Source organism: Schistocerca nitens, chromosome 2, assembly GCF_023898315.1.
Source record: "Schistocerca nitens isolate TAMUIC-IGC-003100 chromosome 2, iqSchNite1.1, whole genome shotgun sequence".
Lineage (NCBI taxonomy): Eukaryota > Metazoa > Arthropoda > Insecta > Orthoptera > Acrididae > Schistocerca > Schistocerca nitens.
This window is the reverse complement of record NC_064615.1, coordinates 1,003,769,180-1,003,792,224: the sequence shown is the minus strand read 5'-3', so window position 1 is coordinate 1,003,792,224 and position 23,045 is coordinate 1,003,769,180. Positions and strand designations below refer to the sequence as shown.

The 23,045-nt window shown below is 43.1% G+C and overlaps 2 protein-coding genes across 11 annotated transcripts in view; one reads left to right on the top strand and one right to left on the bottom strand.

Moving 5' to 3' along the window:
- The window catches only part of LOC126237344 (proline-rich protein HaeIII subfamily 1-like), a 388,790-nt gene extending 385,197 nt beyond the window's left edge, over positions 1 to 3,593 (bottom strand). For 3 of the 4 annotated variants that reach the window (XM_049947402.1, XM_049947404.1, XM_049947409.1), the window contains exon 1: positions 3,520 to 3,593. In XM_049947402.1, the coding sequence (XP_049803359.1) occupies positions 3,520 to 3,558 (39 nt within the window). In that variant the 5' untranslated portion in view covers positions 3,559 to 3,593. The remainder of the gene's footprint in view (positions 1 to 3,519) is intronic. The other variant, XM_049947396.1, reaches the window with a different exon arrangement.
- LOC126237342 (proline-rich protein 2-like) overlaps positions 1 to 23,045 on the top strand; it is a 126,438-nt gene that overhangs the window by 23,778 nt on the left and 79,615 nt on the right. The window lies entirely within an intron of this gene.

The following is a 23,045-nucleotide window of genomic DNA, read 5'->3' as shown; positions in this document are numbered from 1 at the left end:
TTCATTCTCTATTATGATCAGTAAATCAAAGGGACAGTCTATTGGAGATAAGCAGATTACACCTAGGAAAAGAGGTTGCTTACGGAAGATTAGGTTCATACATACTGTAGCATACTGACCATATACGACAATATTAATGTGAGTTAGAACAGTGTATTCCAGCAGCATTGCCAGCAGGATAGCATAGGACGTTCTCACTGTGACAATTCGACAAGGCCGATTCACTGTAGCGAGAACTCAACCGGATTGCACAAGCTCGTGCAGAAAGTGGCAAGGCAGTTTTTTTACATTGGTAGTGTTAGTGGTGTTTTAGGATCCGTTACTGGTACTGGTGCATATGCACAACAAATGTGCCACTGACGACTGTAAGTACCAGACGGTTTGCAACGAAATTATTCTCAGGTTTGCATGACAGGATTGTGGCAGACGAGGTCGTCACATGGATCTGCAGCAGAAGTCACCGGTTTGAGCTCACAGCAGGGCAACAGATCTACACACTAAGTCCCTCCCGGATTTAGTGCCACAGCGCAGCAGGCAATCCCAGGTCCACCTCAGCAGTTAGGCAGACTCCTGCTCAGAATGGAACGGGTCACCCCCCCCCCCCCCCCCCATGCATGCCAGCTATCTTCCACTATCGGAGGACGGGCGCCTCTAAGCGATAGGCATTTCCCACTGTGACACAACCGAGGCACGGCACAGGGCCGTAACAGATACCGACGAGGATACACGCGCGGAAACCGTGCGGCCAGCTTATGTAACGCCGCCACTGGCGCAACGTAGAGACTCTGCGTCAGCATCGTGGGGCATGCAGGCACGCAGCCCAGCACAATTCAGAGGCAAGTAGTCCACTGACCCGGTGTGCTACGCAGACGCTTCAATACAGAATTTTTGACCTTCTCTGGGACCTCTTGTGCTCACTCTTCATCTCCATCACCCCACCCTGCCATGGGGAAGCTATATACACTGACGGAAAAATATCGTAGTATCAAGAAGAAGTTGTGCGACATAAAAGAAAGTTGGTAGGCGTGTTTCTACATCTGAAAGGTGATGTCTATTCAAATTTCCCGCCAGTCGCATTAGAGTCGCGCTAGTTGCGCCACTATGAGAATATAAATCAGGTTGCTGGATCCTCCTTCTATGACATTGTAGAAATACTTGGTAGGAATGTAGCCACTGTGTATGGGTGCTGGCAGCGGTGGTCACGAGAACGTACATCAGCAAGAGCGACGTGGCTCTACCGAGACCATCGTGTTCGGTGCATCTTACAGCATCTGCATCATCAATTTGAGCATCAGCTGGAACCACAGTGACTCAACGAACTGTTACAAATCGGGTACTTCAATGACAGATCCGAGGCAGACGCCTTATAACGTGCATTCCACTGATCTCAAGCCTCCGCCATTTGCGATTTCCGTAGTGTCAAGAAAGAGCTCACTGGAGGGCATGGTGAAGGCCAGATGTGTTTTTTGATGAAAGCTGCTTGTGTCTTGGTACCTGTGATGGACGAGAGCTGGTTAGAAGGATGCCAGATGCAGGCTGGTAACCAACCTGTCTGCATGCTAGTCACACTTGACCTACGCCTGGAGTTATGGTGTGAGGTACAATCGATTTCGTATGACAAATGGACCACCCTCGCGGTTATTCCACCCACCCTGACTGAAAAATTGTACGTCAGTCTGATGATTCGACCTGCCGTGCTGCCATTCATAAACGGCAATCCAGGGTGTGTTTTCCAATAGGACAGCGCTCACCCACGTACCGCTGTTGTAACTCAATATGCTCCACAGTGAGTCGTTATATTGCAGACAAGGCTCCAGTCGAGCACATGTGGGACATCATCGGCTGACAACTCCAGCATCATCCACAAACAAGATTAACTGTCCTTGTATTCACCGACCAAGTGCAACAGGCGTGGTACTCATTACCGGAAACTAACAGCCGGCACCTGTGCGACAGAACGCATTCCCGTTTGAATGCCTTCATTCAACGTTCTGGTGGCTACACCGATTATTAATGTACCAGCATTTCACATTTGCAACGGCTTCTCTCGCACTTACGTTAACCTGTGATTTTGCAATGTTAATGATTAAAATATGTTACCTAAGCAAATCTATTCCCGAAATTTCATTACTCTACACTAATTATTTTTTGGTATTTCGGTTTTTCCAGTCAGTATATAATATGTGATTCTTCGTTCTGTCTAACATTAGAGTGGAATAAATAAGCAAGCGAACTGGTCCTGGTAACCAAATTGTAGTATACTGAATAATATTCTTGCGTCACATGTGGTAAATTGTTCTGTTAGTCTACAGCAATACTTTAGCGTTTTGATATATGACTTTTTATGAAATCCCATATGTAGCTGTGTATTATCAGAATTCTACTACTTACATTTTAACCACAACATGAGTGAGGAAAAGAGACTGACCCAAATAACATCACTTGAAGATGGACTTTTGTAAGGGGATCCCTGATGCTGTTTCTGGTGAGCCTTTATTGTCAGAACTAGCGAAGATTCAACCTTTCTGATGACATGACAAATGGTATCAAACGTATCTTAAACAGATGATAACCAATATCTTGTACCCTTTCAGTGAACCAGGATACATCAAAAAATGTAGATATGTAGATTGAAGATCATTAGAAGTATTAGAAATTGAGTGCCAGCTCGACACGAGGAAGAAAACGTGCTGGCATTTTTCTAAGTTCACCGTGCATCCAAAAAGTTCTGACACTGATTTTATAGCTGACGTATAAGCGAGTTAGCGCAGTAACTACGGTGGCAACCTGAACAACTGTAAAACAGATATACATTCGACGAGTCAGTCGTAGGCAGCCAGTGTCAAGTACATGGTCGATGTGCGACCGTAATGTGAGGCCATTGTTGAGTCAGAAATCGCAATGGAACAACATCTCTTAGTGTTCAAGGCATTCTTCAGAATGTCTTGAAGAGAAGCAAAGCGTTTACAAGGTTTGTCCCATTCGTCTTGACTCCTGAAAGAAAGAGACGATGCCTGGGCACCTGACGTGACTAGCTTAAAATGAAACACGAGGACAGTTCTTTTCTGGAACAAATCATAACGGGTGATGAGACTTGCTGTTATGAATGTTCTGTGCGTATTAATCAAGTGTGGAAGAGGAGGGATATGTAGAACAACTTAATCGTAGAAACCACCAACCTAATTTTTCTGTGCTTTGTATTAATCCATTCTCGAAACTTTCTGGACTGATGTCGTTCGCTTTAGGAAATGCACAGGCAATCACGTGTGGATGGTCAGACAGTGATTGCAAATGATTTGGTACAATTTCATAACTCTCTTAATTTGTACGTGTAGAACTAATATGAAGTCGCTTACAGATCCGACGAACTCGCAAATAATTTTCTACCCTTAGATTTGAGAATACCATGTTACAGGTACCTTTTGAAGCGTACAGTGTTTGCAAGTGAATGTAGAAATCAGTACCTGGAAAGATACGTAGAGCACAAATTTCGTTAAAGTCTCAGTCCTTACTACTCACCACAAGACACAGGAGAAGAGCTGCCACTGTCGCCCTCATGGTGATGGAAGTGCTGAGGTGAGCCCGGGCTGCAGAGCTTTTATAGGGCTCACCACTGCGTGATGTGAAGTACTCGTGATTCCGTGACTCTTCAACAAAGGGACGAACAGAGACTGTAGTGCAAATGCGACAGTCGCGGATCTGGTTGTATCACAAGGTCACAGAGCACAGCTGCGACGAACTGAATATCTTATTGTCGCTCAGTTTTTCATCGACACACGCTTGTTCTTAGGTGGCTGCCTCAAAGAAATAATGAACCAACAAGTCATGGCGAGAGTACCCGTAACGAAAATTTTTGTGTTTTGGCAGAACAACAGAGAAGCCGTCTTAAGCCTCACACTCCTTCATCGTCCTGCTGATTCTGAAAGCTCAAACTAAGTGCAGTGTGTTAATTTGGTGATAATCTGTCACATCGAAACAGAAAGTGGTCAAGCGTTACCGGGGGTTTCGTACAACGTTAACTTACATATGTGATTTCATGAAGTATGTGTACGGTCTCGTACCGTGGTATTAACGGTTTAAATGACTAATATACCAGTAGCTGCCTTGTAGAAGCTTATATTTGAAGTAAATCATCAATGCAATTTGTTGTATAGGCATCCTGAAACTCATAAAACAAGCACGTATCTGTAGTTATTCAGGGCTGCGTCCTCATTTGGGAGACTTTGGCCAGCCAGATGGAGATAGACTATGTGATCAAAAGTATCCGGACACCCCCCAAAACATACGTTTCCATATCAGGCGCAATTTGCTGCCGCCTACTGCCATGTGTTCCATATCAGCGACGTCAGTGGTCATTACGTATCGTGAGAGATTAGAATAGAGCACTCCGCGGAACTCACGGACTCCGCACGTGGCAAATGGTCTACCAGACGCGAGGCCCTAGTCCCACGACTTGCTATGGCAACAAGACTGAAAGAAAATTAAGAAACGCTCACAGGATGTGTTGATCTGAAAAAAGCGTTCGAACCCTATAAAAAGGTACAGGATGTTCGAAATTCTGAGAAAAATGCGGGTGAGGTACACTGTCTGATCGTAAGTATCCGAACACCCCCCAAAACATACGATTTTCATATTCCGTATATTGTGCTCCCACTTATTGTCAGGTACTCCATATCAGCGACCTCAGTAGTCATTAGACGTGACAGAGCAGAATGAGACTCTCCGTGGATCTCACGAACTTCGAACATAGTCAGGTGAATGGGTGTTACTTGTGTCATACGTCTGTGGGCGAGATTTACACACTCCTAAACATCCCTAGATCCACTGTGTCCGATATGATAGTGAAGTGGGAACGTGTAGGGACACATGCAGCACAACGCATACAGGCCGACCTCGTCTGTTGACTGACAGAGACCGCCGACAGTTGAAGAGGGTCGTGATGTGTAATAGGAAGACATCTATCTAGACTATCACAAAGGAATTTCAAACTGCGTCAGAATCCACTGCAAGTACTATGACAGTTAGGCGGGAGATGAGAACACTTGTATTTCAATGTCGGGCGCCTGCTCATAAGCCACACATCACTCCGGTAAATGCCAAACGACGCCTCGTTTGGTGTAAGGTGCGTAAACATTGGACGATTGAACAATGGAACAACATTGTGTGGAGTGACGAATCATGGTATACAATGTGGCGTTACGATGGCAGGCTGTGGGTATCGCGAATGTCCGGTGAACGTCATCTGCCAGTGTATGTAGTGCCGACAGTAAAATTCGGAGGTTGTGGTGTTATGGTGTGGTTGTGTTCTACATGGAGGGGACTTGCACCTCTTGTTGTTTTCGTGGCACTATCACAGAGCACATTAATGTTTTAAGCGCCTTCTTGCTTCCGACTGTTGAACAGCAATTCGGGGATTTCGATAGCATGTTTCAACACGATCGAGAAGCTGCGCGGCCTGTGGCGGAGTGGTTCCACGAGAATAACATTCCTGTAATGGACCGGCCTGCACAGACACCTGACGTGAATTCTATAGAACTTATTTGGGACTTTTTGGAACGCCGACTTGGTGGCAGGCCTCACCAACCGACATCGATACCCCTCCTCAGCGCAGCACTCCGTAAAGAACGGACTGCCATTCACCAAGTCTTCCTGTACCTGACTGAAAGTATGTCCATGAGAATGGATGCTGTCATCAAGACCAAGGGTGGACCAACACCATGTTGAATTCCAGCATTACCGATGGAGGACCTACAAAATTGTTAGTATTTTCAGCCACGTGTCCGGATACTTTTGACCACGTAGTGTATGCCCTCTGTGGTTTCGATGAAGATCAATGATGATGTGGTTCCTGTGATAAGAACAAGCCGCAATTTCTGCTCCAAGGTTATCCATTTCAAGCTTGTGGTCTGTCCCTAACACGTTAGATGTGACGTTAGTTCTGAATCATTCTTTCCATCCTCTGACTCAGAAGACACATTCCTCTGCACATTTTTATGCTGAACTGACTTTGAAATATCGCGACACCTCGATATATAATTACTAAACCGTATTCCAAAACTATGTCTCCCGGAAATTTCTTTCCTGGTGCAAGGGAAATGGCTTAGCCAAACTCTCTTAGCACATTAGTGCATGAGAAATGTTCCTCTTTTCCTTTAGTTTCGGTCTTTGTGGCACCACAGGTAACCCCGTCGTGAATTGCGTTTTCTACTCCTGCTCATAGAACCTCTTCATCCTGTCGTGTCCCACTGACGTGTCCTGAGAGGGAGTGGGAGGACTGCGTTGGTGCGCGTCAGAGAACTTACTTGGCATGAGGTCTCGGTGGTGTGGGCCGCCAACTCCTCACTGCTCCGTTGTAGAGAAGGCTGCAAGGTGAGGTAGAGTTCGGAACTCGGATAGGATCTTAGGGAAGCTTTCATGTATGAACACTCGATGTATAGAACGATTATATTGGAAGTACCCCTGGCACTTGTGATTTAAATAAGATTCTATATACAGTCTCCAATGATTGTCTATCTGGCTATGCAGTTGCCATCCCTAACTTCCCAAACCTTAAGTCCTAATACAGCAGAGGCGAGCGCACCAGACTAAGTGTCAGCTGCGTCGATTCAGCCTAAGTCCCTACTTGTTGCTGTGCTCAATACTCTCTTGCGACTCTTGCAGCATCCCGACGCAGACTAACGTGGACCGGCGTCCTAAGTACCTCACTCCATCACTGTCCTTCGATCTAGCGGCTATCCGCTTTTATAGGGGGTAGTGCACCCGGCACCACTTGTTCTAGAAGGTTCTAGCACCCCCGAACTTTGAGCCCTGAGTAGGCTAGTCACGCGGCAGCATGTGATACCTACGTGATGAACTAGCCATTCTCCACTGTTTGCTGTGTCCAAGGGTTGCCACTAACTGTGCTTGAGCCTCGTGATACTGCATACTCCGCTCTTGTTAGTCGAGTACACATTACACATTACACATGAGATAGTCTGGTCACGTCCGCCTCGCTTGATCTGTAGCAATAATTTTCCAGCCTACAGCCTACATGATTTTAATTCTGCTATTCGCGACAATCCATCTCTTTCGACCTTGTTTCGGGATCGTCAGTATTATTTTGTCCGCTCCATTGGTAACTCCCTGTCGTTTTCCTGGCCTTCTGTGTCGTTGTTCTCTGGTGCATTGCAAAGTATATGTGCACTTGCCTCCTCAGTTTCCCAACTTCATCCACAATTTCGACCAATATTTCCTGTGTTTAACAACCTAACTGCTTCTTTCCTCTCTCATTGTCATACACACACACTTGGTCATGCTACCCACATTTATCCTCATCATATATTCTGTGAATCTTACACTTTTCCTGTTACAAGTTGCAGTGGAACCCTTGATCTAAGGCTGCTCCCTAGTGTGATAGAATAGAAGCAGCCGATCTATAGGTGGCGCCATATACGGTGGGCTATGATCGCCCCTTGTCTTCACCCTACTGCACGCTCTGTGTGGTGTGTCACTGTCAACGATAAACAATTGTTCTTGTCTCGACAAGTTCATCTGGCTGACTCTCCGCATTGCAGGGTGGAGATCATCAACAGTAGATGTCTAGCAGCTGGTCAGCGAATTCTGGCTTTCTTCACATGTGTCATTCGTGACAGGCATACGCCTCAAATCATACCATTGTTCCAAGATTATACATACTACTGGTAGGCGAAGACTCACTCTGTGAATTGGTTCACACAGAGAGTTCACTCAAAGAAAGAATAATTCCTCTCTGTTACAAACATCAACAACCACTAAAACGAAACGTGATCGCTATTATACAAAATACTTTCTTCTCTCTTAAATACATATGATAACCTTTCGCTCCTTTCCTTTCCACGTTTGTTATGTTTAGGTAGATCTATTGAAATAGGCGTAGTTAGGGGGGGGGGTCATGTCTGAAGTAGCGTAGATGTCATTTTTTCTTTTAGGGTCAAGGTGGCGGTAGCAAATAAATACTTCATCTTCCTAAGTTTCTTTATAATCAGGGGAAAAGGGAGGACCAGCTGCCACCTGTAACAAAAAAACTGAGAGAAAAAAAGTGAAGTGCTTTTGACTAGTAATCAAAACTTCCTGGGTCCCCGGTGCGACTCTCGCCACTGCTTAAATTTTGAATAAAAATCATCAGCAATGGCAGCCGAAGACTTCTGGCATAAGAAGTCACCCTGGTTCTCCCAACGTCATTGTCAAAGTTGTAAGTAGGCTGAAATAATGAGTAGTGGTTAGGGACTCTGATTTGTGGAAAAGGATGTTGGAAACCAAGAATCGTACTTTAAGAGTTATGAAATGTGTATAAATGCGCGAATGTATCACAATGCCGACGAAAGCTTTTTGAACACTGTTATATTCATAGGATTTTGATTCTGCACATTTGCAATGCAAATTCTCGACCTGTGAAATTTTTTATATGAGATTGTCACTGTAATGCAAACTGGTGTCGTAAATATTCCAGTAAGAAAGTTAAGTGACCACCTTCACTTAATGAGTCGTGGGCACCCAGCTGTGCGACAGTCACCTGGAAAAAAGCCATTAGTGTGTGCCTTTCAGAGGCATTGGTGAAAAAAAGGGGCCATTATCCTCGCTATTGACATTCCTTTGTAGAATGCATCGCAAATACGACACGCTCAAACTTGAAAACATATGATAACACTGTGGAGCTCTTAATTTATGATATTTACTGAAATGCCTAATGAAATGACGACAAATATTTTATGTCTATACACCTGATTATGACTACTGTCTTTCTAGTTGAGAGATTTTTTTACTACCTTATGAAATGCCATATGGCTAATGAATGATGTTTCATGCCTTCCTTTGTACATATTTGCTCATTTTCTTTAATATCTAGTTTCTAGCTGCACTGCAGCATTGGTTATTATAAAATTTAATAGATGTACTAATATCAGTATTTTCTGTCTACAGACCCAGTAAAGAATACGTTTATGATGTACTTTCTTAGAAAAGAGAGCGCAAATAGACATTTCCCTTCACAGGAATTGCATAAATAATTTTTTTAATGACTTGGTAACTTTCTTGCAGAGTAAGTTTTTGTGATGCATCACCCTAGTGTTAAGATGTGACATAGGTATTAAACATGCCCATTTTTACTGTAATATTTCTATTTTTCTTAAGCTTTGTCATGTTTAGATATAAGTTATTGTATTTGCTGTGCTAATTTAGATTTGCTGCTGCTTGCTTTGATAATTTCCATTTGTTTCATTGCTGTTTGTATGAATCGTTTTGTGCTGCTGCATTGCCTCATAGTTTAGCATCTGAGCTCAGTAGATTTAAGTTAGCTTAAGACGGGGTAGGCTATATAAGAGAAGAAATGCATTGAGAAGCTATAAGAAAATGGTTTGGCCAGAAAAGGATTTTGAAAGAGGATGAATAGAATACAGAAAGCAGGCTTAGATAGGACTTTTTGGGAATAATGATGAACGAAGGGTGATCTCCATGCAAAATACTGCAGTAAAACAACCCTGTCCTTTCCTTTTGTGTTATCCCTCTATGTGTTTGTGTACCCTTGTGTATTTGTGTTCTTCCTGTCTTTATGTGTTTAGTTAATAAGATTTATGTTGCAGAATTTTTCTAGTACTAAGCTACATTCTATGATGAGTAATACTGTTTTCCTCAAATATAATTTGCATTTATATGTTATTTTCTTTGTAAAGATGTTTAGACATTATTTATTCAGTTTTGTTTTAAAGCTCACGTGTGTAGTTGATGTTTCAAAAGTTATTCTGATCTTTATGTATGTACTTATGTCATAATTTTTGCAACACTGATGTGCATGTTTATTTCCATTCTTTTGTAAAGCCTGTTTTACTACAAATGTTATCTGTATTGTTATGTTCTTTAATGATGTATTTTGTACCTTTGTTATTGTATTCTTATGTTATAAAATTGTAATTGACACCAGTTCATCAAATTAAGTAACTTGTAAGTTACATTTGACTGCACATGTTTCTGTTGGTCATAGTATATGGACAATATGTGAGAAGAAGGGACTGTTAGTGTTTGCACGTGTGTTGATAATTCAGCAAGGGACTGGTTAACAGCATTGCTGGTTCTAAGGACAGTTCCAAAAACTTTGTGCGTGCACAAGTGGTGGTTGATGGACTTGCTATATTCTCCGCAAGACTCTTTTATGGTGATTGTGCACCTGCACAGTCGCAACAGATGGCTGCTGGCCGTCTCTACAAGGACTGCAGTGGGTCTGCACCTTTGATGACCCATCAATACCATTATTTCTATAAGGACTACAGTGGGTCTGCACCTCTGGTGGCCCACCAATACCGTAACCTCTACCAGCAATACAGTGGGTCTGCTCTGTGACGACCTACCTACCAATATTCTTCAAAACTTCGACTGACTCTGCTGTGGGTTTGCTCTGTTGTGGCCCATTACCTGTCTGCATGTCAAGAGTCAGCACTGTCTTTCCGTTGGAAGGACAACACTACTTCTTCAAGACTGCATGGAAATCCACTACTTTCGTGTGCATTTTCTTTTACTGCTCAGACTTTGAGAAAAACACTGCAATTTTACTGTGATAAATGATCAGGACTGTCTTTATGGACTGTGAGAAAACTTTAGCTTTCGACCAACATTGTATCAATGAGTGTGTACATTTGATTTCTTTGTTATTGTAATTATGATTATGAAATTTTTTTTCATATCTGTGTTGGCCACTGCCCAAAACAATTTGTAAAATTTTTTGTGGGGAGCATGGGGGCTATGTAAGTAGGCTGTTTAGGTTTTCTTATTGGCAACGCCACGTAGCGCTCTGTATGAAAATCACTGGCTGTGCTGTGTGCAGTCTGTGGCTGGTTTGCATTGTTGTCTGCCATTGTAGTGTTGGGCAGCTGGATGTTAACAGCGTGTAGCGTTGGCAGTTGGAGGTGAGCCGCCAGCAGTGGTGGATGTGGGGAAGTGAGATGGCAGATTTTTGAGAGCGGATGATCTGGACAGAGACAGTAAATTTGTAAGAATGGATGTCATGAACTGCTATATATATTATGACTTTTCAACACTATTAAGGTAAATACATTGTTTGTTCTCTATCAAAATCTTTCATTTGCCAACTATGCCTATCTGTAGTTAGTGCCTTCAGTAGTTAGAATCTTTTATTTAGCTGGGAGTATTGGCGCTCGCTGTATTGCAGTAGTTTCAGTAACGAAGATTTTTGTGAGGTAAGTGATTTGTGAAAGGTATAGGTTATTGTTAGTCAGGGCCATTCTTTTGTAAGGATTATTAAAAGTCAGATTGCATTGCGCTAAAAATATTGTGTGTCAGTTTAAGCATAGTCTTGTATAATTGTTCAAAGGGGACGTTTCAAAGTGGGCAGATGAGTGGACCGACATCCAGAGCAATCTCTTGCCCCATGGGGTAGGAAACTGGGCTAAAAAGGCGGAAGAATAAGAAATAATCATCGGCATGAGGAAGTAGAAGGCAGTGTAAACCACTACATTAAAGACACATAATGTGTATCCACAGTACATGAGACCTGTAACTGAACAAGTGTCATGATGATCTCTTTGCAGGCAAAACATTTCCCAACGGCTCCCATCCAGATCTCCGGGAGAGGACTGCCGAGAAGTGACCATGAGAAAAAGACTAAATGACTAATGAGAGGTTGACGTTCTAAGATTCGGGGTGTCGAATATCAGAAGTCTCAACATGGCAGGGAAGCTAGAAAATCTGAAACTGGAAATGCTAAGGCTAATTCTAGATACAGTGGTGTTTAGTGAAGTGAATTGGAGAGAAGGGTAGGATTTCTGGTCATAGGGTAATATCAAATACAGCAGATAATAATATATCCGAAGTAGCATTCGTTGTGAATAGGAAGATAGGCAAAGAGTGAGTTACTGTGAACAGTTCAGTGACAGGGTTGTACTCCTTAGAATCGACAGCAACTCAACACCGACAACAATGCACAGGTATACATGGAGATAGGAAAACTGTATATGAATTTCGAATGGATAATTCAATACGTAAATAGAGATGAAAGTGCAATAGTCATTGAGGATTTGGAGGCGGTTGAAAGGCAAGGAGCAGAAGAAAACGTTACGGGAGAATGTGGGCTTGATAGTTGAATGAAAGGAGGAAAAGGTTAATTGAGTTCTGGAATAAAATTCGGCTAGGAATAGCTAAAAAAAATTTCCGAATCACAAGAGGATGAGGTATACTTGGAAAAGAGTGGAAGGGATAGGAATACTCCAGTCAGAGCATGGTCATGCGAAGATTTCGAAATCAAATATTGAACTGTATGGCGTACCAAAGAGCAGACACAGATCCTGATCAGAATATGATAATGAGGAACAGTAGGCTTAAGTTTAAGAGAGTAGCCAGGAAGACTCAATGCACAGCTTAGAAGTCAGTTCAGCTATAGAGGTAAGGACAGTTGTAGTGGGCATTCACACAAGCTGGAAGGAAAAAAAAGAGGTACGAGGAAGTCAACTGGGAATAAGCCATGGGTAACACAATAAATAGTTCAGTTGATCGACGAAAGAAGGAAGAACAAAAATATTCTGGGAAATTCGGGGTTACTGAAATACAAGTCACTTAGTGATAAAATAAATAGAAAGTGCAGGGAAGCTAGGGGTAAATGTGAAGAAATCGAAAAAGAAATGATTGTCGGAAGCTCCTACTCAGGGAACAGAGAGGCCGAAACGATCTTCAGGGAAATTAAAAGCAAGGACGGTAACATTTAGAATATTACGGGAATACCACTGTCATGCAAGAGCTAACAAGTGGGAGATTTATCACACAAGCAGTTAGACAGCTCATGCATCCAAGATGCTGCGAGAAATGATACTTAAAATAATAGAAAAGAAAACGAGGTGGTGTAAGGAGCGTAAACATTGGACGTTTGAACAGTGGAAAAACGGTGTGTGGAGTGATGAATCACGGTACTAAATGTGGCGAACCGATGGCAGGCTGTGGGTATGGCGAATGCCCGGTAAACGTCATCTGCCAGAGTGTATAGTGCCAATAATAAAATTCGCAGGCTGTGGTATTATGGTGTTGTCATGTTTTTTATGATGGGGGATTGCACCCCGTGTTGTTTTGCACGGTACTATCACAGAACAGGCCCACATTAATGTTTTAAGCACCTTCTGGTAGTCCACTGTTGAAGAGCAATTCGGGGATGGGGATTACATCTTTCAACACGATCCAGCACCTGTGGCGGAGTGGTTACACGACAATGGACTGTAAGGTAATGGAGTAACTTGCACAGTGTCCTGAAAAGAATCCTATGGAATATCTTTGAAATGTTTTGGGACGCCGACTTCTTGCAAGACCTCTCCGACCGACATCGATACCTCTCCTCAGTGCAGCAGTCCGTGAAGAATTGGCTTCCAGCACTCGAATTGAAAGTATGCCTGCGAGAATGGAAGCTGTCATCCATATTCAATTCCAGCATTACCAATCGAGGGTGCCACGAACTTCTAAGTCATTTTCAGGCAGGTGTCGGGATACTTTGACCACATAGTGTGTGTCCTCCGTGGTTGCGATAAAGATCAATGCTTATGTGATTCTTGTGATAAGAACACGCAGCAATTTCTGCTTCAAGTTTATCCATTTCAGGCTTGTGGTCTGTCCCTAACACGTTGGTTGTGACATTAACTGCGTATCATTCTTTCCATCCTCAGCCTCAGAAGGGAGATTCCTCTGTATCTTTTTATGCTGAACGGGCTTTGAAATATCGCGACTCCTAAATTGTATTCCCAATCTATGACTCTATGAAATTTCTTTCCGTCTGCAAGGCAAATGGCGTAGCCAAGCTCTCTTCACGCATTAGAGCACGAGAAATGTTCATTTTCCCTTTTGTTTCGGTGTTTGTGACACCACAGGTTGCCCTGGCGTGAACTGCGTTTTCTACTACTGCCCATAGAACTTCTTCGACCCTCTCTTCCGCCCTTCTTTCGGCTCCACTGGTCACTCCCTGTCGTATACCTGGCCTTCAGTGTCATTGATCTCTGGTGCAGTGCAAAATATATGTGCACTTGCTTCCTCAGTTTCCCAACTTCATCCACAATCTCGACCAATACTTCCTGAGCTTAACAACCCTACTTACCTCACGGCGTGTCACTCCAGCCTACACTCTGTTGTTTATACTATCCACATTCATCCTCATCACATATCCTGCGAATCTTACCGTTTTCAGTCTGATTTTCCTCATACAAGTTGCAATGTGATAGAATAGAAGCACCCCATCTATAGGAGGCGGCATATATGGTGGGCTGCGAACGTCCCTTGTCTTGTCACTACTGCACGCTCCGTGTGGTATGTCACCGTCAACGGTAAACAGTCGTTCTTGTCTCCACCAAGTTCACCGCGCTCACTCTCCGCTTTGCAGGGCGGAGATCATCAGCAGTAAATGTCTGGCAGCTGGTCCAGCGAATTCTGGCTTTCTTCACGCGTGCCACTCTTGACAGACTTACACCATAAATGATATCTTTGTTCCAAGATTATGTGTATTAACGGCAGATGAATACACACTGTGTCAACTGGTTCACACAGTGAGTTCACTAGACGAAAAAAAATTCTGCTCTGCTACATACGTAAACAAACCACTAAAACGCAACCTGATCACCATAATAAAAAATACTTTCTTCTCTCTTACAAACATACGATATCGTCTCGCCCCTTTCCTTTCCACCTTAGTTATGTTTAGGTACAGCTATTGCGATAGGCGTAGTTAGGGGTACATGTCTGAAGTGGCGTTGATGTTACTTTTTCTTTCAGGGTCAAAGTGGTGGTGGCAAATAGATCCTTCTTCTGTTGTAGTGTCCTTTTCAATCAGGAAGACTCAGTCTAAATACAGTGGAAATATAGGAAGACTCCAGTTAGAGCAAGGTCAGGCAAAGATTTCGAAATCAAGTATTGGACTGTAAGGCGTACCAAGGAGCAGATATAGATCCAGATCCCAATTTAGTAATGATAAAGAGTAGTCTGATATTTAAGAGACTACTCACGAAGAATCAGTGCATAGCTCAGTTCAACTGTAGAGGAAAGGGCAGTTATAGAGGGAAATCTCAGAAGCTGGAAAGAAAAAGATAGGTACAAGGAAGGTCTGTGCGAAGAAGCCATGGCTAACACAAGCAATAGTTCAGCTGATCGACGAAAGAAGGAAATACAAAAATATTTACGGACTTCGGGGATACTGAATTACAAGTTACTTATGGATGAAATAAATAGGAACTTCATGGAAGCTAAGGATAAATGTGAAGAAATCGAAAAATAAATGATTGTCGGAAGAACTGACTCAGCAAAGCGAGAGGTCGAAGAGATATTCAGGGAAATTAAAAGAAAAGACGGTAACATTAAGTATGTAGTCGGAATACCACTGGTAAGCAAGAGGCTACGAGTGGAACAACAATCGCACAAGAAGGTAGACAGCTCATGCACCCATCTGCTGACAGGAATAATAAAATAATAAATATGTAAAATAACGGAAAGAAAGTGAGGATCTGTTAGATGATGATCTGTTTGGCTTTAGCGTTCGACTTTGAAAATTGGCACAACACGTTCGTAATTCTGAGAAAAATGCTGGTTAGCTATAGGAAAAGACGTGTACTATAGAGTATGTACAAAAACTATGAGGGAACAGTAAGACTGGAAGAACAAGGAAGTAGTGCACTATTTAAATAGGGTGTAAGACAAGGATGTAATATTTCGCCCCTACTCTTCGATCTGTACAATGAAGGAAATAAATGAAACGTTCAAGAGTGTGATTAAAATTCTAGGTAAAAGGATATCAATGATAAGATTCACTAATGACAATACTGTCTTCAGTGAAAGTGAAAAAGAACTACAGGTGGTGTTAAATGGAATGAACAGTCTAACTTAATATGCAAATGATAACCATTTCAGCACACACTCACAAAGTAGGTGGGAGTAACTACGGATACACTCTACATACATAGACCAGATACCGGATTTGAAGATTGATCTGTCATATGGATATGATGCTCTACGTCTCGTAATAATGAGAAAAGTCTACCAGCACTTGTTGGAATTCGACAGTTGCAGTTTATCATTCCGCGATATTCCTGCTCGCAGTGATAGGTACCCCACGACTGACGTGCAGATATTGAATCTATGGGTTCAGGAGAGAGACGCTGGACGCATCGCGTAACATCAACGGCTGCATCTTCACACAACTAGCTCTCGAGAGGTCAAGCACATTGTTTGGTCGACTGTGTAAGATAGTGCAGCCACGTCTCGCAACCCGAGTTGGTAAATGGGCTCGTAAACAGCAAGGCAAGTGTCTAAACTCACAGCACTGAATATTGTTGCGGCTTCCCATGACGTGGCAGCAGCGAGAGGTGCGCCGACAGCGGTGCGCTCAAAATCAACACTGGATGAAGGAGTGACGCCACGTCGTCCTAATGGCGAGTTCCAGTTATGACGAAAGCATCAAGATAGGCATATCTGTATGTGGAGCCACTAAGGAGAACGAAAGTTGTCAGACTGCGTTCGACATCGTCGTACGGTCGCAAAGACCTGTCGTTTTGTTATGGAGTGTCTCTGGGTGCAGAACCCGATAGCTTGTGGTTTTCAATGCTTGTAAATTTGACAGTATGCATGACATTACTAACGTGTTAAGGCTAGTGGCATTTCTCTGCATTTGAGGTCTCCGTGACGCTACTTTCTTTAACAATATAGGACAACTAGGCATGTTACAGTCATCACAGATGGTATTTGACTGGTGTTCTGACCAGCACAGTTCCCAGATATCTCATTCACAGGAAACATCATGTCACGGGTTGCCGAAACAGAGGCATGCTACCACTCGCCACCAACTACAATTGGTAAATTCTGACATCTCTGACATATACACTGACGGAAATGAAATCACAAAACATTAGTCAAGAATGTCTGTAAGGCAACAAACACGCCATTGTCAACACCTCACTGAGTTTGAGCAAGGTCATATAATAGGGCTACGAGAAGCTGGACGATTCTTCTGCAGTACTGCAGAAGGACTTGGCAGGAATGTAGCCACTGTACATGATTGCTGGGACCGGTGGTCACGAAAATATACATAGTCGCTAGATGACCAGACTCCGCACAGCGAGCCGCGTGGTGTAGCCGCGCGGTCTCGGGCGCATTGCCACGGTTCGCGCGGCTCCCTCCGTCGGAGGTTCCAGTCCTCCCTCGGGAATGGGTGTCTGTGTCGTCCTTAGCTTAAGTTACTTTAAGTTATATTAAGTAGTGTGTAAGCCTGGGACACAATGACCTCAGCAGTGTGGTGCTGTAGCAACTTACCACAATCAATCAATCCGAACAGCACCTTGACACTACCGAGACGGAAGAACATCATGTATGACGTGCGGCTCTGACGCGGCGTACTACGTCTGTTGCAGCAATTTTGGTAGCAGTTGCCACCACTGTGACACAGCGAACTGATATAAAGCGGTTACTTCAAGGACAGCTCCGAGCCAGACGTCCTGTAGCATGCATTTCATTGACCCCACACCAGCGCCATGTGCGATTTCAGTGGTGTTAAGCGAGAACTCCTGGGAGTGCAGGGCGAAGTTCCAGGAATGGCCGTGTTTTGGTTAGTAGGGCCCCAGCTGAGAGCCTGCAACACAAATATCTGGCTACTACACACACTAGAACAACTCCAGGAGCTATGATCTGGCGTGGAGTGCGATTTCATATGGCAGCAGGATCACTGTTGTTGCTATCCCACGCATCCTCACTGGAGATTAATACGTCAATCTGGTGATTCGGCATTTTGTGCTGCTATTCATGAATACCATTCCAGCTGATATTTTGCAACCGGATAACGTTCATCCATATAATGCTGTTGTAACCCAATATGGTCTACTTGATGGACATATTGCCTTATCCTGCTGGATCATCAGATCTGTCTTCAGTCGATCGCATATGGCACATCATCGAACGACAATTCCAGCGTCGTCCACAGAATGCATTAACCATCCCTGTATTGACCGACCAAATGCGACATGCGTGGAACTTCAGTCCAGAAACTGACATACGGTTCCTGTAGAACATAAAGCATGCAAGTTTGTATGCTTGCATTCAACATGCTGGCGGTAACATCGCTTATTAATGTATCAGTATTTCCCTTTTGCAATGGATTATCTCACGCTTACATTACCCACTGATACTTCGATGTTAACCACTTAAATATGTTACTTAGACAAATGCATTCCCGAAATTTCATCAGTCTGCATTAATTATTTTTCGCTGTTGTGATTTTTTTCTGTTTGTGTAGCTGAAGCAGCATAAAATGACGTATCCTTGTCTGTCATTCAAGTTCTGTTCGATTCGATGCCTAGCTGAAATGAGCAATTGTTACTAACAAACAAACAAGTTAGTAAAATAAAATGAAAATGCTAGGTCTCGTTGCGACTGTCTTGAAGCAATGTTCAACTAAATGTTCAGTTCATCCATCAGTTCATGGAGTTAAAGTTCCACAAAAGATCTAAGTTCTTCCGTCTAGACATGGAACAGTCTACAGACAATGTACTAGAAGAATAATTCAAGCAAAGTTTTACGACATCCACAAACAAAAGACAAATCTGTCAGTGGCGTTGTGGCGACTGAGGGCGTTGTCTGTATCAGTGGTGGACATGGCGGTGTCGGCGTGGGCTGGATATTCAAACTGTCATCGGATGGTCGTGAACTGGTCTAAGTACTGGCTGGAAGTGAGGATATCTTGAGATCTATTTTCGTTCCCGTGTATTCTGGAAACAAGTAGGTCGTTGCGACCCAGGACCTCATGTGGCGCTGCCAACGCCGCCTAGTAGCAAACTATGAAAACTGCCTTTCGGCGTGAAGTGGTTGCCTGGCAGTCGGGCAGCCCCCGACACTGGGAAGCAAGATGTGTTGCCGCCTTCGATATCAATGGCGTGTGCATGTGGTGTGAGGTGAAGCCCTCCTAGTGGGTCAGTTCCGGACGGGATGGCCAACTCTCGAGGTTCTGTACATGCAGGTTTTTTTTTCTTTTCTTTTGAGTCATCAGTCTTCTGATTGGTTTGATGCAGCCCACCACGAATTCATCTCCGGTGCAAACCTCTTTATCTCACAATAGCACTTGTAACCTATGTCCTCAATTGTTTGCTGGATGTATTCCAATCTCTGTCTTCCTCTACAGTTTTTGACCTCTACAGCTCCCTCTAGTACCATGGAAGTCATTCCCTGATGTCTTAACAGGTGTCCTATTATCTTGTTCTCTCTCCTTGTCAGTGTTTTCCCCGTATTCCTTCCATGATGCCGCGCAGAACCTCCTCATTCCGTATCTTATCAGTCCACTTAATTTTCAACATTCGTCTGTAGCACCACATCTCAAATGCTTCGATTCTCTTCTGTTACCGTTTTCCAACAAACCATGTTTCACTTGCATGTATTCTCAGAAATTTCTTTCTCAAATTTAGGTATATGTTTGATATAAGTAGACTTCACTTGGCCGTGAGTGCCCTGTCTGCCAGTGCTAGCCCTTTCTCCATCCGTCACTGTTTATTTTGCTGCCTAGCAACTAGAATTCCTTAATTTCATCTTCCTGGTGGTAAGTAAATGCTTGTCTCATTTTCTACTTTTCATTGTTTTCGTCTTTCACCGATTTACTCTCTATCCACATTCTGTACTCATCAGACAGTTCATTTCATTCAGCTGATCATTTAATTCTTCCCTACTTTCACTCTGGATACCAATGTCATCAACGAATCGTATCATTGGTAACCTTCTACTCTGAATTTTAATCCCACTCCTGAAACTTTACTTCCAACATCGATTCTTCGATGTTCAGATTGGACAGTAGGGGAGAAAGACTACATCCCGGTCTTACACCCATTTTAATCCGAGAACTCTTTCTTGGTCGTCCACTTATATTATACCCTCTTGGCTCTTGTACACATTGTATATTACCGATCAGTACTTCCAACAATCATTTCTTTTTCAATTTCTTTACATTTCTCCTGCAGTCATTTCATCTTATCTTCCCTGCACTGCCTATTCATTTCATTCCTCAGGGAATAGTATTTCTGTATTCCTGAATTTCCCTGAATATTTTTGTACTTCCTTCTTTCATTGCTCAACTGAAGTATTTCTTCTGTTACCCATTATATCTTCGCAGTCACCTCCATTGTACCTATATTTTTCTTTCCAACTTCTATGATTTCCCTTTTTAGAGATGTCCATTGCTCTTCAGGTGTACTGCCTACCAAGCAGTTCCTTGTTGCTGTAGTTCTTTCAAATGGCGCTGAGCACTATGGGACTTAACATCTGAGGTCATCAGTCCCCTAGAACTTAGAACTACTTAAACCTAACTTGTCTAGGACATCACACACATCCATTCCCGAGGCAGGATTCGAACCTGCGACCGTAGCGGTCGCGCGGTTCCAGACTGAAGCGCCTAGAACCGCTTGGCCACTCTGGCCGGCTGTAGTTCTTTCTCATCTCTCTTTCCTTGAGCCAAGTCCATATTCTTCTGTGCCCCTTGCCCTACAACTGCATTCCAGTCCCCCATAAACTGTTAGATTTTCATCTCCGTTTACTTTGTGTATTACCCTTTCAATATCTTCATATAGTTTCTCTATCTCTTCATCTTCAGCTTGCGACTTCCGTATGTATACCTAAACCATCGACGTTGGTGTTGGTTTGCCGCCGATTCCGATAATAACTATACTTTCGTGCATAAAACCAATCAGTCTAATGTCGGATGTAATCCTGGAATATAGGTTCCACAAAACATCCAACTTATATGGCAAACCATCATGGACTGTTACCAGTAACAAGGACTAAAGCATGTAACTTGCAAAAACAATTCGTATGTTACAGTTGGAAAGAAATTAATATGAAGAGATTATTATCATCACCATAAACCGTTTCACCTCCATTCACGGTAATGGTTTCCTTTAAGTTTCTTCATGCATTATGATTTTCAGGTATTTCCATCCGTGTTGGTTATGTATGTTTTCAAAGGTTGCTGGCTCCTTACGCAGCCCGATTCTGACTGTGAAGTGGCACTTCCAACAATGCGAAACTCGTGCTGTCTCCACAGAATACTTTTCTTTTATGCAGATTGCAGCGTGATCTACCAAATTAACATCCATATCACCTGATGTAACATAAGTACGTTGTTGCTTTTCAGGTAGGTGCTACTTATGAAATTATCCTTAGATGTACCAAATCATGTCAGGTAGATGCTATTGGCATTGCTGTTTTCAGACAAATTGTTTGTTACAGTTGTTTAATGAAATTAAGTCTCTCTTTCATGTTTGGCATTTGTGTTACATATAAGAGCCAAGCAACTGCTTTTTGAAAAGACCCTCACCCTTGTCTCCACCTCTGCATAGAGCCAATCCTTTAAGTGTGGTAGATATTCTTCCATTCGCACGTGACAGTTTACAAAGGTCGTGTTACATTCCTTCATATCAGTTCTTAATTTTAAAATTTTTGTGGGGACCAGATTTAATTTTGAGAAGCTAGTAGTCATAGCATTTTTCCACAGAAAACACCACGACTGTCACGAATCACAGCTTTTAGCATACATTATCCAATTTCGTATGTCAGCAATGCTTGTGCTCTCGTGTCGAATTTCCTATGTAGCAACTAGATTTGTTTCCACCTTTGAATTTCTTATACTAAGCTATCTTTCAGACAAACAAATGATGAAAATGTCAGAAAAATTTGATGACTTATTAAAGTCAACGAACTTCACAAATTGAGCAAATCAATAACACGTTGGTCCAACTCTGAGCACAGAAGTAAGTTATGCTAGCACTGTGTTGTTGGATGTCTGCCTGAGGGATATCGTGCCATATTCTGTTCAATTGGGGCCTTGCATCGTCAGACTACTGAGATGGTTGGAGAGCCCTGCCGCAACGTTCCAAACGGTGTTAGTGGGTAAAGATTCGGTAACTTTTAAGGCCAAGGTAGGGTTTGGCAAGAATGAAGAATTCCTCAATCCAGCTAGGCATCGAGTAGAACAGATCTTGAATGACAGATACGGTTACGTCATTCCGTGCTGCTTCAACTACATGGAGAGAAAAAAAATCGCAACAGCGAAAAATAATTAGTGTAGAGTAATGAAATTTTGAGAATGCATTTGTCTACTTAAATTATTTAATTGGTTAACAATGCAAGCTCATCGGATAAGCTAAGCATGAGATAAGACACAACAAAAGAGAAAGGATGGTACATTAATAATCGGTGTAACCGCCAGAATGTCGAATGCAAGCAAACAAACGTGTATGCATTGTGTTGTTCAGGTGGCGGATGTCACTTTGTGGAATGGAGTTCCATGCCTGTTGGACTTGGTCGGTCAATACAGGGATGGTTAATGCTGTGTGTGGACGTCGCTGGAGTTGTCGTCCGATGACGTCCCATATGTGTTCGATTGGAGACAGATCTGATGATCCAGCAGGCTAATGCAATATGTCGATCACGTAGAGCATATTGGGTTACAACAGCGATATATGGAGGAGCGTTACCCCTTTGGAAAACATCCGCTGGAATGCTATTCATGATAGCACACAACAGGTCCACCAGACTGACGTACGAATTTGCAGTGAGGATGTGTGGGATAACCACGTCAGTTCTCCTCTTGCCATATGAAATGGCACTCTACACCAGACCATAACTCCAGGTGTAGGTCTAGTGCGCGTAATGCATAGATAGGTAGGTTGCAGGCCCTCAGCTGTCCTCCTACTAGCCAACACATGGCCATCACTTGCACTTCACTCTGCCCGCCAACGAGTTCTCTCTTGACACGTCAGAAATCGCACATTGCGCTAGTCTGAGGTCAATGGAATGTTTGCTACAGGACGTCTGGCTCGGAACTGTCCTTGAAGTAATCGCTTTATAGCAGTTCGTGGTGTCACAGTGGTGCCAACTGCTACTCAGATTTCTGCTGCAGATGTAGTACGAAGCACCAGAGCCATAAGCCAAACAAGATGGTCTTCCGTTTCGGTACTGCCAACCTAGCGAGCGGTACCCGGTCATCTTGCGACCGTATATTGTCGTGACCACCGCTGCCAGTAATCATGTACAGT